This window comes from Pteronotus mesoamericanus, unplaced genomic scaffold (genome assembly GCF_021234165.1).
Source record: "Pteronotus mesoamericanus isolate MK-2021 breed Mesoamerican mustached bat unplaced genomic scaffold, CSHL_Meso_final scaffold_85, whole genome shotgun sequence".
Lineage (NCBI taxonomy): Eukaryota > Metazoa > Chordata > Mammalia > Chiroptera > Mormoopidae > Pteronotus > Pteronotus mesoamericanus.
In genome coordinates this window covers 45558789-45574175 of record NW_026555329.1, presented here as the reverse complement: position 1 = coordinate 45574175, position 15387 = coordinate 45558789, and the positions used below count along the sequence as shown (strand labels likewise).

The 15387-nt window shown below is 41.5% G+C and overlaps 1 protein-coding gene across 1 annotated transcript; it reads left to right on the top strand.

The window, feature by feature from the left end:
- The first annotated feature begins 1364 nt into the window (after positions 1–1364).
- INHBA (inhibin subunit beta A) lies at positions 1365–13043 on the top strand. The gene is made up of 2 exons (XM_054564656.1): positions 1365–2042; positions 11332–13043. Exons 1-2 carry the CDS (start codon positions 1655–1657, stop codon positions 12219–12221), a joined length of 1278 nt encoding a protein of 425 aa, XP_054420631.1. The 5' UTR covers positions 1365–1654; the 3' UTR covers positions 12222–13043.
- Positions 13044–15387: the final 2344 nt, after the last annotated feature.

The following is a 15387-nucleotide window of genomic DNA, read 5'->3' as shown; positions in this document are numbered from 1 at the left end:
ATTTTTCTTTTACTGTGAACACTGAAATCCATGATGGTTTGTTTCATCTGTGATATTCCTTCTAGAGAAAAATAAGCCATCAAGGGGCCAGTACCTGAACACAGTGGTCTAGGGTGGGCTAGGGGTAGGCTGAAAAATAAACCGCATTACAAAGAAAATAATTTGCCAATGTAGTTTAGAGATTCTTTTCCCATAGGACCAGTAATTCAAGTTGTAGGAGCGCACTATTTGTGTAAAATAGTGTGGGAGAGGCCAAGTGAATTTTTCATTTTATCTGTGAAGTCGGGATAAGTGGTGGTAGGCTGTAATTCGTGAGTCTGAGAGTGTGCGTGTGTGTGTGTGTGTGTGTGTGTGTGTGTGTGTGTGTGTGCGTTCAGAGTAGAAGGGGGTGGCTTCTAAGGAGAGGGGAAAGTGCTTCATATGACAGGAGCATGTAAAATGCTGCCTGCCTGCCTGCCTGCCTGCCTCCTTCCGGATCTTTCAGTGCCCAGTGGCATTTTGCAGTTGGGAAAAGTAGAGTGTATTATATGACCTCAAACAAAAGTTCTGTTGCCCTCCCCTCAGATCACCTGCCAGTGTTGAAGATCCTGAACATTTAAATATGAATGAATGGGGAAACAGTAGATCTCCGGGATTCCCTTTGGCCAGATAAATTGACTGGTCCCTGCGGGCCTTAGGTCCCCCTGCCCATTTCCCCAATCTTCCCTACCCATTCCCTCACCTCCTGCACCCAGAGCCCCACCTTACAGGCTGACGGGCTGTGAATTATCTAGGGCTGTGGCTAGGGGAGGGTGGAGGGGCAGTGGGGACAGACTGTTCAATTAAGTCATCTCTGCTGATTGAGACAGTGTCTTTACTTGGGGTATTCTTTCCCCTCCAAAAGAGGAAGAAGGTGAAGCAAGGGGACTGGGCAAAGAAAAAAAAAGAAGAAGTAGAACAAAATTGGGAGAATTTCTTTCAGAAAGGAAAGTAGAACTCCCGAGAATGGTGCTATTTGAAGAGAGGTGTGTGTGAGGGAGCAGTGAGCAGAAGGAAAGCAGCCTGTCAGAAAACGGGCTGTCCCTCCCCTTCCTAATCACAGCCTTTACTCACAAACTCCCTCCCTCTCCCATTCACTCACTCACTTAGGGCCAATCGTTCTCTCTCTCTCTCTCTCTCTCTCTCTCTCTCTCCCCCCTCTCTCTCTCCTCTCTCTCCCTCTTCCTCTCCCTCTCTCCCTTTCTCCTTCTCTCTCTCTTCCTCCCTCCCTCCCTCTCCCTTCCCCCTCTCCCTTTCTCTTCTATCCCCTTCTCTTCGCTCTCCCTGTCTCTCCCTCCCATTCTCTCTCAGTCTCTGTCTCCCCCCCCACCCTGTCTCTCCCTCCCTCTCTGTCTCCCTCCCTCTCTCCCTCCTTCCCTCCCTCCCTCCTTCTCTTACTCGGAGACAGTCAGAACTCTCCTCCCTGACAGCCACAAACCTACAGCACTGACTGCATTCAGAGAGGGAACCTGCAAAGAAAACTTCACAGAAAACTTTTTGTTCTCGTTCCAGAGAATTTGCTGAAGAGGAGAAGGAAAAATCCAAACCAAACCAAACCAAACAAAAAACCTGTGCGTGAGGGGGGAGGAAAAGCAGGGCCTTTAAAAAGGCAACCACAACAACTTTTGCTGCCAGGATGCCCTTGCTTTGGCTGCGAGGATTTTTGTTGGTGAGTTGCTGGATTATAGTGAGGAGTTCCCCCACCCCGGGATCCCAGGGGCACAGTGTGGACCCCGCCTGCCCGTCCTGTGCACTGACCACCCTTCCCAAGGATGTACCCAACGCTCAGCCGGAGATGGTGGAGGCCGTCAAGAAGCACATTTTAAACATGTTGCACTTGAAGAAGAGACCCGAGGTCACCCAGCCAGTGCCCAAGGCGGCACTTCTGAATGCGATCAGAAAGCTCCATGTGGGCAAAGTGGGGGAGAACGGGTACGTGGAGATAGAGGATGACATCGGAAGGAGGGCAGAAATGAATGAACTGATGGAGCAGACCTCAGAGATCATCACGTTCGCAGAATCAGGTGGGTACTGGCACTGGGGGTGGGGGCGATATATTTCTCTGACAGTCATAGGAGCAACTTCTTTTCCCTCCAGCTGTAAGCTGCCTGGGAGGGTCATTAGTTATTAGGTGATAGTAGCAGGCAGGCAGAGGGGAGGTGGGAGGGAGGTGTGGGGGGGTGGAGAGGACTTCACAGAAATGGAATTCTTGAGCCCTGGCTGGAGATGGGTAGCTTACACTTGCTAAACTCATTTGGTCACCCGGAGAAAGCTCTAGGGCCAGTCTGGAGCTGGAAGCCTGTCTATGAGAGACTCCCTTGCTCTGCCTGTGAAACTAGATCTGAGCAGCCTGATGAGAGCTGGAGCATGTTCGGGTTCTGGGGGAACCCAGGAGGTGTCCAGACCCTATCCAAAGTTTTTATTGGAGGCGGGGTGGGGTGAGGAGTGCAGGATTGGATTGGAATGGCACAGATGAAGTCACTATCTTAAAACAAGCCTTCCCTTTAAAAGTCCAACCAGGGGCCACATCAGAGAAGCAGGGCAAATTTATTAGTGACAGTCATTTTTACCTTTAGATACCCTGTCTATGAGAGCACAGGCATCTCATGCTAAGCGGTAGTGAATGATTTTGGGGGACAGTTGACATTGACCCAGCAGTTACTTTTGAAGTACTGACTTTTGCTCTCTGTACTGAGGGGAGGAAAAAAAGAGTTTTGTTCTCTGTAAAGTTACTAAGAACTCTCTGCCAAGGAATGCAACCTTGACAAAGTGCTCTCAGATACTACACTGAACTCTCACTCAATCCTTAAGAGGAAGAACTTTAATAAATAGATTCTAATCATTGGCTCAGGACCACACTAACCTGTTGCTGAATAGAAAATACCTGTCAAAAGTGGAGGCTGGAGGTGGAGATCTGAAGCCAGGTTACTTTTGGTTTTGTGACATAGATCCTTTTGCATGCCTACAAGCCCATGCACACCAGGGCACACAGATATGTTAATACCATGCTACTTTCATGATAATGCCAGGCTAAGGAATCCTATCCCTTGGCAAATCTTTTTGAAAGGAATGCCATTGTTTTGTTTGTTAGAGCATATGGCCAATAAAGTATGTGCAGGGGCTCCCAGCATTTCTGTTTTAAAGTTTGCCACAGCAGGATAAACAATAAAGGCAACACTCAGAATTTCCAATCCTGAAAACCTGTTGACTCAGATGTTCTGTTTTCAAGAAAACCTTCCAAGACTTGGGCATCCTTTTGGGGGAGCAGATAGCCTGCTGGTTTCCTGGCTTCCCCCTGTTGGAGATGTCCTGCAAGCTTCCTGGCAGGGAAGTTTAGCTTCTAACCAGAACTTCTTTCTTTTAAAGAAGGTCTTACTTTATTTCCCTGAAACTCTTTCTTAATAGAGCCCCAAAGGACGTGAGGATCAGGATTTTATTCTTTGAAGCCTTTTGAGGAAAAAAGTCAGGTTGGAGTTTTCAAGTTACCACTCAATTTTTCTCAACCTTTCCTTGTGGTGAGGTAGGAAAGAAAGTGTTCAATGACTTTGGGTCCTGTGCAGGGAGTGAATTCCGCAGTCCAGAGGTCAGCTCCCTCTCCTGACACAAAGGGACCCTGTATGTTTTTATACACCAGTGGCCACACATGATGGCCTTAACTGCAGCTCCCCCTCAATTGGCTTTGCCACATCATATGACTAGGTATACCTATGTCTTTGACCGCTTTAATATACTAATGCTAGCAATATGTCCCACTTTCTGATCCTCATACATGACTGATCCCTATACATGACTTATCTGACATGTATAACAAACCACTCTCTTGGCATTGGGAGATTTTGCAGTGAAAGAATTTGACCTTTTACATTTTTTTCTTACGGTATTTATGGACTTCATCTCAGTGCCAACCTTTTCCTAAGTCATATTAAATATTTTCACTTTTAAAAACTTTTCTTTTAGGTGTTTAGTGAGAAAGAAACTGAGCTACTTTTAAAAAAAGTGATTCATTTGACTCATATGTTGACTAAAGTTTGAGGTTGGTAATGGAAAACTACTCTTGGTTGAGTTTATAACTCAACTTTGGGCGAGTTGCTGTAGTCTTAGACAAAGTTTATTGCACTTGCTTATATTTCTCATCTGGGAAGTTTTGTCAACTTCAAGTTGATTTAGTATGATTTCACAGATTTAATGATTGCTGTATGAACAATCTGTTCTCCAAGTAGAGTACCATGTGAGTATGTTGCCACTATTTTCTTGGGAAAGAGATGTATCATATGAATAATTGTAGTGAATATATGCAAAAGTCTTACATTTTTGGAGTAATTAAACTTTAATAAAATTCAAACTATGTCAAATGTCACGATTTTTAGAGACTAGCAAATGACATTCATTTTTCTTTTCCGTATAAACTATTTTGTACAGCATAGATTCCAGTCAGTAAGTGTCACCTGCATGTATGCCACAGATGCACACCCATAGATGCAGCTTTCAATTTCAAGATTCCTCATATTTAATTTTTGCTTCTAATCTCCTTGATGGTTGAGTAAAGTCAAGACATGACCATAGCAGTTGAAAGAATGCAAAAGTTCAAATGCTTAGAACTCTTTGAACAGAGTCTGTCCCATTGTGCTCAAGTGAAAAGTGCCCCATCTTTGTAAAACTGCTATGAGTTGTTATTGAGTAAGTGTCTAGGAATCACTCTTAAGCTCTCTGAAATTTATTCCAACAAACAAAAATGATTTTATTTTTATTTATGTCACCCAAGATTTCTCACCAAGATTATTACATTCTTTGCACAGCTGGCATAGAATCTTTTGTGTTTAATACATTAAAGGAAAGGACGAAGGGATGGGCAGACTCAAGGCAGCTCTCACTACGCTTGTCATTGAAGCTAAAGTCAGTGCTCTTCTTGATGGCTATTATCTTATTTTATCATATTTTGACTTGTGACAATAGCTGGTCAGTCAATGTACAGTGATGATTTAGCACTGAGTCTCCATGTGCTGTCAAATTTATATGGTGATTTTGGTAATTGAGTTGGCAATTGATAGCACTTGTTGAAGAAAGACAAAACATTAGGAATTGGAAAGTTCTCACATAGCCTAGTTGTTATTGAAATCAACATTATTTTCTCCTTTCATAGAATCTAGTTACAGAGGATGAGTTAGAAATGCACACTTCCCAAACAGGGGTCTAAGAAGGCTTGCTTGGGTGACTATTTGCCCCACCCCAAGAAAGCCATCTTAAGGTGGAGTCGACTCCCACCATTCTATTCCAGTCCTCTAAACTTCTCTGTGAATACTACTCACTGAAGGGTATTTTACACATTCTTCTCTGAATAATGGGAAATGATCAACCACACGAGGGCGCATTCCAAAGACTTTTTTAACCTCCTAGGGAAACACAATTCACCTACTAGAAGCCCCAGTCTGTAGCACCATAATCTTAGTGGTTAACAGTTGCTGCCTCTACTTCTCAGCCAGGAAAATTTAGGATTTTATGGGATGGAAGGAACATGAATACCTGTAATACATTAAATGAGGCACAAGGAAAGGAAATAGGAGTTCAAGTGGTACATGTGAACTTTCCCAAGCTCTATGGAAGACAGAGGAATGATAAATTTCAGAAGCAAACAAAACAGAAATGTGACCGTGAATCATCAGCAATACTGATTTGCTCACACATCTCCCCTTAATACGGCTGACTGGGCTTTTACAAAACCTTCTTCCCTTTCCCCTGATTTTGTTGCCTAGCTTGCCTGTCTTATCAACGCTTTTCACAAGCAGCAAATGACAAGTGAATGTGAACAAGGAGGAAAAGGCTATTTATTTAACGCCTTGTGGGAACATGGTGTACAGCTTTGGAGGATGTGTTTGTTTCCAAACTGAGAGTGTGGAGAGAGAAGAAAAGATGTGAAAGAGATGAATAGTGGTTTGGCCTGTGAAGTAGGTGTATTAGAGTGGGGGTGGGAGGTGTCAGGGTAGAAACTCCGTTTTAACATTTGGAGAACTGGGAGTAATACCTTCCCAGGCACTTTTCATGAAAATACATGTTTGTCTTGGCCCTTTTTGCTAAAATATACTTGAGCATACTCTCTGGGCTGTATTTCAGAATTCTTTATACTCAACTGGTTCCTAGGTCTCAAATCAAAAGTGTAAAAGTTCTCAGGAACTTTGGAAAAGTCTCTGAAACCCTGTGTGTTGAACTTGAAGATTTTTTTCTCCTTTTTTTAGGAACCTAAAACCCCTTTCTCTCTAAATATTTAACTATTTTTTCATCACCACTAAAATTAAAGTGCAGGAATGTGGCTGATCATTTACAATGCAATAGTAGATCCTAAGCAATGATATTACATCTAAAAAAATCAATCAAGATAATTTATAACCAAACCTGCAGTTCTGCAACAGGCCAGGCCCTCTATGAAGAAATCCCTGGAAGCAGCCTAAATGCAAAGTTAGTGCTTCAGTAAACACTTGTCCTGTGACTGGTAGCTCTGTACACTCCTACCAGTGACTATACCATATCTAGGCACAGTGAAACCGTGATGAAGAATGGAAAATTACAGTAACAGCTGTAGTTTACACTGAAGCTTTCCCTCCCATGGTGAGCTTAAGTCCTGTGTAAATAACATGGCTTTCCATATTAACATTCGAGATATTACCCATATGTAGAAGGGCATCATGCTTTATGCAGGACCACGGTGAGGAAAACAAAACAAAAACAAAATACTGTGCGTATTGCTCATTTCATTGGAAATGTTCATATGCTCATCTGCCCACAAATCTGAGATGCTGGACTTGGGTGTCGAGCTGCATCCTGGTGTGGGGGAAGGGAACAATGAGGGGCTTGGAAGCTTAACCCTTTGCATTGAGTTATTACAAACATTTGAAAAATTCTGAAAGCAAAGAACAATCTGTTTTTAGGTGTTTTTACTTTCAGCCTACACAGTCTTTCCTCTTTCTAATCCCTCCCACTGGCAACATCTCAAAGGTGTTCCCTGTAAGATACAAAATTTATCCCTCCTACCCATTTTAATGCACTTTTTTCTCTCACTTTGGAACATGTCCACTGAGGTTTAAGTGATGAAATATTATCACCCACATGGGTTTGCGTGGGACTTTCTTAGTGAATTACTCAGGCAGAGCAGGCTGTGATACAAGCCTTGCTCACAAGCCTCAGGAAAGAAAAAAAAATAGCACAGAGGATGAAAAGAATATTATCAGAGTAAGTAATGAAAGGTTAGCAAAGCCACCAGCTATCTCTTATTAAATAGGTAATAGGGTAGGAACTCAATGTGCACCTGTAGAGACTATAATGCTGTATCTTCTCACAAAGCATCACGGGAAGCCTTCCATTTCAGGATTTTACAGCAGGAAATATATTTAAGTCAAACCTGAAACTGATTAGTAATTGATCCTAAACACCTCAACCTTAGGCAACCTCTTCCATTTTTCAAATTGTTAAGAGTAGATATTTGAAGAATGAACCATTCTGAAAGCATCACTGTAATAAAGCAATCTCTCCTAGGTGATATACAAATAAAGGGAATATAATCAAGAAGCTAGTTATATTTTTCATACTTCAGAAATTTGAGGGTTTTAACATCCTTCTGAAACCTACAGCCCTGTTAAATGTTAATTCCATCTCAGCTTCTAGCCTGTCTCATTCTCTCCACCACCTTCTGCAATGAAAGCTAAATGTAAAAGGAAAAATTGCACTGTTTAATAAGTCAGAATATAATAAAACTATTAAAATGTACCTGCATATAAGGTAGACATTAAGAAGACTTGATTCTCTCTCTTCCCCCTGTTCTCCTGAGCATTATGGCAACAGCATTTTCACGAAATGGGATCTCAGTTTTATTTAATTCCCGATAAAATATCATGCAACATACAAATAGCAGTTCCAAAAATGGACACCAGGAGAAGGAGGCGACAGGCATGTCAATTTGTAAGGGGAAAATCCAAATGTCAGAAATATGGGGGAGAGATACAGCATGCAGGCAATGGATGTGAACGCAGGGAACAGCCTTTCAGCTCAGATAATGAAACTGATGCATAAATCAGTGCCCGTTCGCTCCACAATACTAGGTGATTCCATACAATTACCCACCAGGACCAGAATGAAAGTCATTTTATGATGACTCTCTGATCCTAATATAACAGCACCTGACAGATTGAGTCCCCTCTAATGAGTACTCTCTTTGTACAATCCTCTCTCAGGAACACTAAATCATTTGCTTCTCAGTACAGCTGCCTGTGAAGAAGGGGCGGGGCTATCTCGTGCATTAGAAACCTGCTCAAGTGAAATGAAGGGCTATCCTATAGGCCGTTACTGGAAGTAAGCAGCCTGGATGGCCCTGCTAATCAATTTGAATGTGCTGTCACTGGTTTGTCTCCAATTAGCTCTCTCTCTCTTCCTCTCCTTCCATCATCTCTAAACATCTACGGACTTTATTCATGGAAAATCCAATGTGGTTGAGGTCCATATTGCCATCTGTCCCCTCACTTTACCTGAAGACCATCTACCTTCAGCCTCAGCCACTCCTCTCAAGCATGGGTCAGAGCAGAGCATATCCTGTGGGAATGAGTTACCTGAAACCAAGCTCACCCATCCTAGGGACAAGGCAGATTCTCTAGTTTCACACAAGGCAGATTCTTCAGTTTCACACTTGTTCCTAGAAAAACAAAACACAACCTTGTGCCTTCTGGCTTCTCTAATTTAGCAACTACTTTGTATCTGTTTTTAGAGTGGCACCCTACACAGTTTAGGATTTCAGAAGGGAGGCAGAAAGGAGAGAGCAATAGGGAGCTTGTTAACATTCTCCACCACAGGGTGCTTGTGCCCTCAGTGGGGGGGCTTATCCCTCAGTGGGGGGGCCTGCACAAAGACTGCACCAGGCTGGTCTTCAGAGGCTTGGGAGGCTTTGGCAGCCTTTACCTCTGGGCTTGGGAGGTCCCAACCTACCACCTTAAAATCAGCTGCTGATTGTCTTTTTAAATAAGCTCTCCTTTCTGGAATCTTCACTTTAAAAAAAAAAAAAAAAAAAGACAACAACACACAACAAAACAAAAAACCCTCCACCAATTTTAGCAAAAAGAAGTATTGGGTTCATTTTTTTTTTTAAGTTATCATGCTTCCTAAAAAAAGACTGCTTCCCCCTCTTACTGTTCCTCAATCTGGTGATCTAATCATAAACCCAGCTTTTATTATTCATTTCAACTTCTGCCAGAGACATGAGGTCAAAGGAACACCCCTCACTACCACCATTGAGGCCAGCCTCCTAACAAGTTTATACAAAGATGCCAGAGAACCTTTCATAAACAGATGCAGCCCTCTTTGGTCTTGACCTCAGTGAATTTACCATTATCATAACCACTGTGCGCAGAGTGTTAAATTAAGAACAGAATCTACAGTGCACAATATGCAGAAAGGCCTGCCTTCTACTGCAGAGAACTTGAAACTGTGCCTAGAATTTATAGTACCGTAAACATCTCAGGGTGGGGAGTGATAAGTATGGCTGGATTTCCGTTAGCTATGGAAATCCAGGCCTGGAGACCCTCTTAGGGAATTGTAAGTTCTAAGATGAACTATTTAAAGACTATTGTCAGATTTGTACATGGGATGCATGTATGCCAGGCAGTTATAGGCAGGTACAAGCAGAGGGTGGTCATGAAAAGAGGGCATGTTTCATATACTAACAAGTGATGAAGTGGAAGTAAGGAAAATAATTTACAAATCAAAGAGTTGTAGTCTGAACACCTGTATCTTACAGTACTTGTCCATGAGTAAATATACAGGTGCTAGTGGAAAGAGAAGAAAATAAATGACTTTCTAATTTTAAAGTTAGGTAAGAACTGAGTGGTTGCAGAATCCAATCACTCCACTGATGTATGGATTTTGCCTCTCTTAGCAGCAGGTGTATTAAACTGCATTAAAGGAAGGAGACACAAATGGGAGATTCAGAGGTAGGAGATAGATCTCTTAATTTAATATAACTCAATGCTAAGGATACCACCATTTAATAAAAGAAATCAAGCAGTTGCCTACTTTCTGCTAAACTCTGGGCTATGACACTTCACAAGATAGATAGGACCTCAGACCTGGGCATCCTAAGTAGACTGGCAGGAGAATAGGGGCAGAGGTGTTAGGGAAAGCTTCTAGAATAAATAGTGTTGTCCCATCTGCTATCTGAAACCTTATTAAGAGCAGCCGCTGCCGTTTGTGTGTTGGGAGCAGGGGTATTCTAGACAGAAAGAACAGCAGGTTTCACTGCCTGGCGGTAGGAGAGTGCTTAAAACTTCAAACCCTGTGTGGCTGGATCACAGAGGATGGGACACAGGGAGAGAGCTGAGGATGAAGGCAGAAGCAGGTCAGGCAAAGCCCAGTATCTTGGGCAGTTTCTGTTTTAAACTGAGGGTAATAACAACTCAGAAAGGGACTGGAAAGAATGAGAGACATGATCAGAGCCACCCTTGGAAAAGATTCCTTTTCCTGTTTCATGGAGAAATGATTGCAGAAGGGCTCGGTTCCCTGTTGGAGAGGCAAATTAAACCGAAAGCTGATGCCTTGTACCAGGAAAGAAGAGATGGGGTGAAAGCAGGTTTTGTGACTAGGAAGGGGAAGACTACATGCCACACAGATTTAGGGGCCCACAGGGGTGGGGATGGGGTTTGTTTGCATATTTGTGTGGGAATAATATGGCCACTGCTTGCTAGAGCTTACAGTGCATTTTTATTTGTTATCCCATTTGATCTTTCCAAACCTATTGGATAATGGGTTAGATGTCATTATGTCATTCCCACTTTACAGAAGATGAAACTGAAGTTAAGCAAATGGTTAATGGATACAGTCCCCATAAACCCTTACACAAACTCAGATGTAGGCCATCTTCTTTCTAGAGCAAAAGCTAACCAACTTTTCCTGTAAAAGACCAGAGAATAAATATTTCAGCTAGTGGCCCAGACAGTCTCTATTGTAGCTACTCAACTCCACGTCAAAGTGCAAAAGTAGCTATAGACAAACTTATAAAGAAATAAGCGTAGCTGTGGTCCAATAAAGTTATTTACAGGCACTAAAGTTTAAATTTCATGTAATTTTCATGTCACAAAAATACTTTTTTTATTCAATCATTTATAAATGTCAAAACCATTCTTATGGCCTGTGGGCTATAATTTGCCTGTGGGCTATAATTTGTTGATACCTGTTTGAGATGGTCTGTAACAGAGACCCCAAGGTGGCCTGAAATTAGTGAATAGACACAAACAGAGGAACTAACAAGTGTCCCTGCTCTCTCTTGTGCTGTTTCATTTTCAGGCACAGCCAGGAAGACACTGCACTTTGAAATTTCCAAAGAAGGCAGTGACCTTTCAGTGGTGGAGCGTGCAGAAGTCTGGCTCTTCCTAAAAGTCCCCAAGGCCAACAGGAACAGGACCAAAGTCACCATCCATCTCTTTCAGCAGCAGAAGCACCCACAGGGCAGCTTGGACACGGGGGATGAGGCTGAGGCAGTGGGCTTAATGGAGGAGAGGAGTGAACTGTTGATATCAGAAAAGGCAGTGGATGCTCGAAAGAGCACGTGGCACATCTTTCCTGTCTCCAGCAGTATCCAGCGGTTGCTGGACCAGGGCAAGAGCTCCTTGGACATTCGGATTGCCTGTGAGCAGTGCCATGAGACTGGTGCCAGCCTTGTGCTCCTGGGTAAGAGGAAGAAGAAAGAAGAGGAGGGGGAAGGGAAGAAAAAGGCCGGAGAAGGAGGGATGGGAGGAGATGAGGAGAAGGAGCAATCCCATAGACCTTTCCTCATGCTGCAGGCCCGGCAATCTGAAGACCATCCTCATCGGCGGAGGCGGCGGGGCTTGGAGTGTGACGGCAAGGTCAACATCTGCTGTAAGAAACAGTTCTTTGTTAGTTTTAAGGACATTGGCTGGAATGACTGGATCATCGCTCCCTCTGGCTATCATGCCAACTACTGCGAGGGCGAGTGCCCAAGCCATATAGCAGGCACATCAGGGTCATCGCTCTCCTTTCACTCAACGGTCATCAACCACTACCGCATGCGGGGTTACAGCCCCTTCTCCAACCTCAAGTCGTGCTGTGTGCCCACCAAGCTGAGACCCATGTCCATGTTGTACTATGATGATGGGCAAAATATCATCAAGAAGGACATTCAGAACATGATAGTGGAGGAGTGTGGATGCTCGTAGGGAGGACAGTGGCAAAGTGAAGCAATGTTTAATGTTTCTGAGTTAAACAACCAGAAAAATAGATATAAAAAATAATAAACAAAAAAACAAAACCTGAAACAGATAAAGGAAGATGTGGAAAAATTCCCTGTCCAGGTCTCAGAGATGAAGCAGAGAAAGAGAGGGGAATTGGGAAGGAAAGGGAAAATGGAGTATTCTCTATTTCTTCTGGTATCAAAGTAATGATATCAGTTGCTTAAACAGGAGTATTGTCCTCCCCTTTTCAGTTCCCTTCCAGGGTGAGCCTCAAAGTCAACTAGTCTAGTCTAAAATAATGTGGGCTAGTGCAACCCAAATAACAGCTAGAAAGCCATGAGTTTGAAAGAACCAGTTACAGGCACTTTCCCGCCCAGATACCCAGGTCATAAGGTATGTCTGCCTGACCCTCTCTCTGTGTATATCAGTGTGTGTTCACACACACTACACCCCTCCACACATACACACATACCACAGATCCCACACCCTCAGATTCCCCCCTTCCCCCAACAGTCAGATACCCCCTCCCCCCAAGACACACACATACCACACACATGTATATGAACACACACACAGACATTTCTACATACCCACATACATACACATGCTGGTAAATGAACAATAGTGTTCAGGTGGTCACACTTCCTTTTTCTGAACCACTCTCACAACAAAACAAAAGCCAACATAAAAAATCTGAGAAGAATAGAAGAGTAAAAGATCAAGAAAAAAAGAATACCAAGTTATATTTCGTTAAGGTGCTTATGATCTTAGAACTATGCAACCTAATAGGTTTGAAACTGTTTACCTGAGAGAGAACAAAAAAAAGAGACTCTTTTGTATTGGAAGTAACCTGATTAATTTTTATTTTCTTCAAGGAGAGATACTTGAAAGGAATATGTTTGTCCATCTGTTGGATCCAAACATTTCTATATTTTGTAAATGTTGTTTTTTTTTATCGTTTACTATTTGCACTATGATGGTGTTTGACCTGTCCAATCCTTATTTAACAAGTATTTTCTTTGGGTGGGGATGGGGGAGTTAAGAGCTGCACTTAATGTGAGCTATAAAGAACTGCTACAGCACACAAAATAGCTATTTTTATTATTATAATTATTATTATTATTATTTTGTACCTTAAAAAATAGACACATACACCAAAGACATTTGTGTGAGCCTTTAAACTGTCTGTGGTTGGTATCATTCACCATCAATGAGTCAGGGGTTGGGGTTCAAGGCTGAGGAGGGTGGATCATGTTCAGGCTTAAAAGACCTAAGAAGTTAGGTTTTTGACTCCTTTTATATCCATGAAACAGGACATTTCATACTGGATGTACAGTAATTGTACACTGTTGGATATCAAGTTTAATCAGATTCATAAATGCTACATACTTATATGTGTATATATATACATTGCTTGTGCATATGCATATCTGTGTGTATATATACATGTATCACATCATGTCCAGACACATTTTAAGCACTTCAGGATGTCATTTTTTAATGTTCTTAAAGAAATGAATGTGTGCAAAACACAGTATTTTTAAGAAGGATAGGCTATAGTTTTTGATTTTACTCGAACTAGGTGGGCACATTTCAAAAATTTTGATGGGGAAAAGCCTGGAAATTCCCGTGAATATTCATCAAGGCCCTCTTTCAATGCACAGAGTTCAATTTCCTCCTCTTTCTTGTCCCATACTCCCATCCTACAAGTTATTCCCTACAGGGAAAACAGGAAACTCATGTTCATCAGAGCTCTAGAGTGATTTTTTTATTTTTTATTTTTGCAGCTTAGAGCTACGATCTATTGGAATCAATCTTAAATCAGAAGTTTTTTCAGAAAAAAAATTTAATATTTAGTCCAGAATAAAAGAGTTGAGTGCAATTTTTTTAAATTATTACGGCCTGCTTGTGGGAAATATTACCTGCACTACTGGGCTAAATAATGTTGCTGTCACTAGTTAAAAGAGAAATAATTTGGGAGAGGCCGTTAAGAGAGAAGTAAGACAGAGAATAGTTAAGAGGAGGTAGGGATGGGCAAAGGAGTAAAAATCCCTAGTATTTTAATTTATAGCACAAATTCTTAATGTATAATTTGGTATGTATTGATCAGATGAAAAATGGGGGGGGGAATCTACTTTGTTTTATAAATATCAAAGCACACGCTTAAAGCTAAACTTTTACTACTTTAATCCAAAGTATTTAGCTTGCCTAGAACAGCTATAAGTTAATCATTTATGTGCTTTTTATACAGAGCCTTATTTTTACTGACTTCTTTGAAGTTTGAAAAAATTAAAAAATTCTTATAATTGGGGAAAATTACATTCATTAATGTTTTGTAAAATATTGAAACAGCCCTATGTCAATTCATAGACTTAAGAAACAATTGTAGGAAAATAAAATATTAGTGAGAAATCAAGTGTTACAAAAAGTGTTTTAGCTCTTCTTGTACTAAATCAGTGTACAGTAAGATGAAGCTGTATGTAGATAAATCACTTTTTTGTCATTACCTGGCAGATATATTTACTACAGTCTAGCTGCCGACCACTTTTCATGCAGAAAACACAGTAGGTACTGCATGAAAATGGACTCTAATTAAGTATGAGAGGGAGAGCATGCAAAATTGGTACTTACTTCCTCAGTCTTAACCACTTATCAGGAAATCAGGCAGGTGGGGGAGGTGGGTGTGGTGAGGAAAGTTTTAAGGAGAGAAGTAGATGTTAATGTTCATAATTTACAAATTTTCATGAAAAACACTGAGAGCCTTTTGAACTGCCTTTTATTTGGAACTGGGCCAAAAATAAAGCACGTTCTTGTTCATTAGGCAATAGCAGAGATGGCCAAGACCATGGAAAAAGAAAGAGGTTGCAAAGACCGTTGACATGTATGCTGTATCAAATATGTATGCCATATTTTAAGTCCTTTAAGTCCACAAAATATGAGGATAAGATAGAGCTTTATTAGTGGCCACAATAACTATAAACAGAGCAAAATTAAATTCCATATGAAAATATTTTAATGGGATGATTTAATTTAAATGAATTAGGTTATCATACATTTACAAACTTTAACTTATTTTATTAAATTTATATAGCTTTGAAATAGAATTATAAATTGCTACTATCTGCAATAATCTTGGAAGATATAAAGTTTT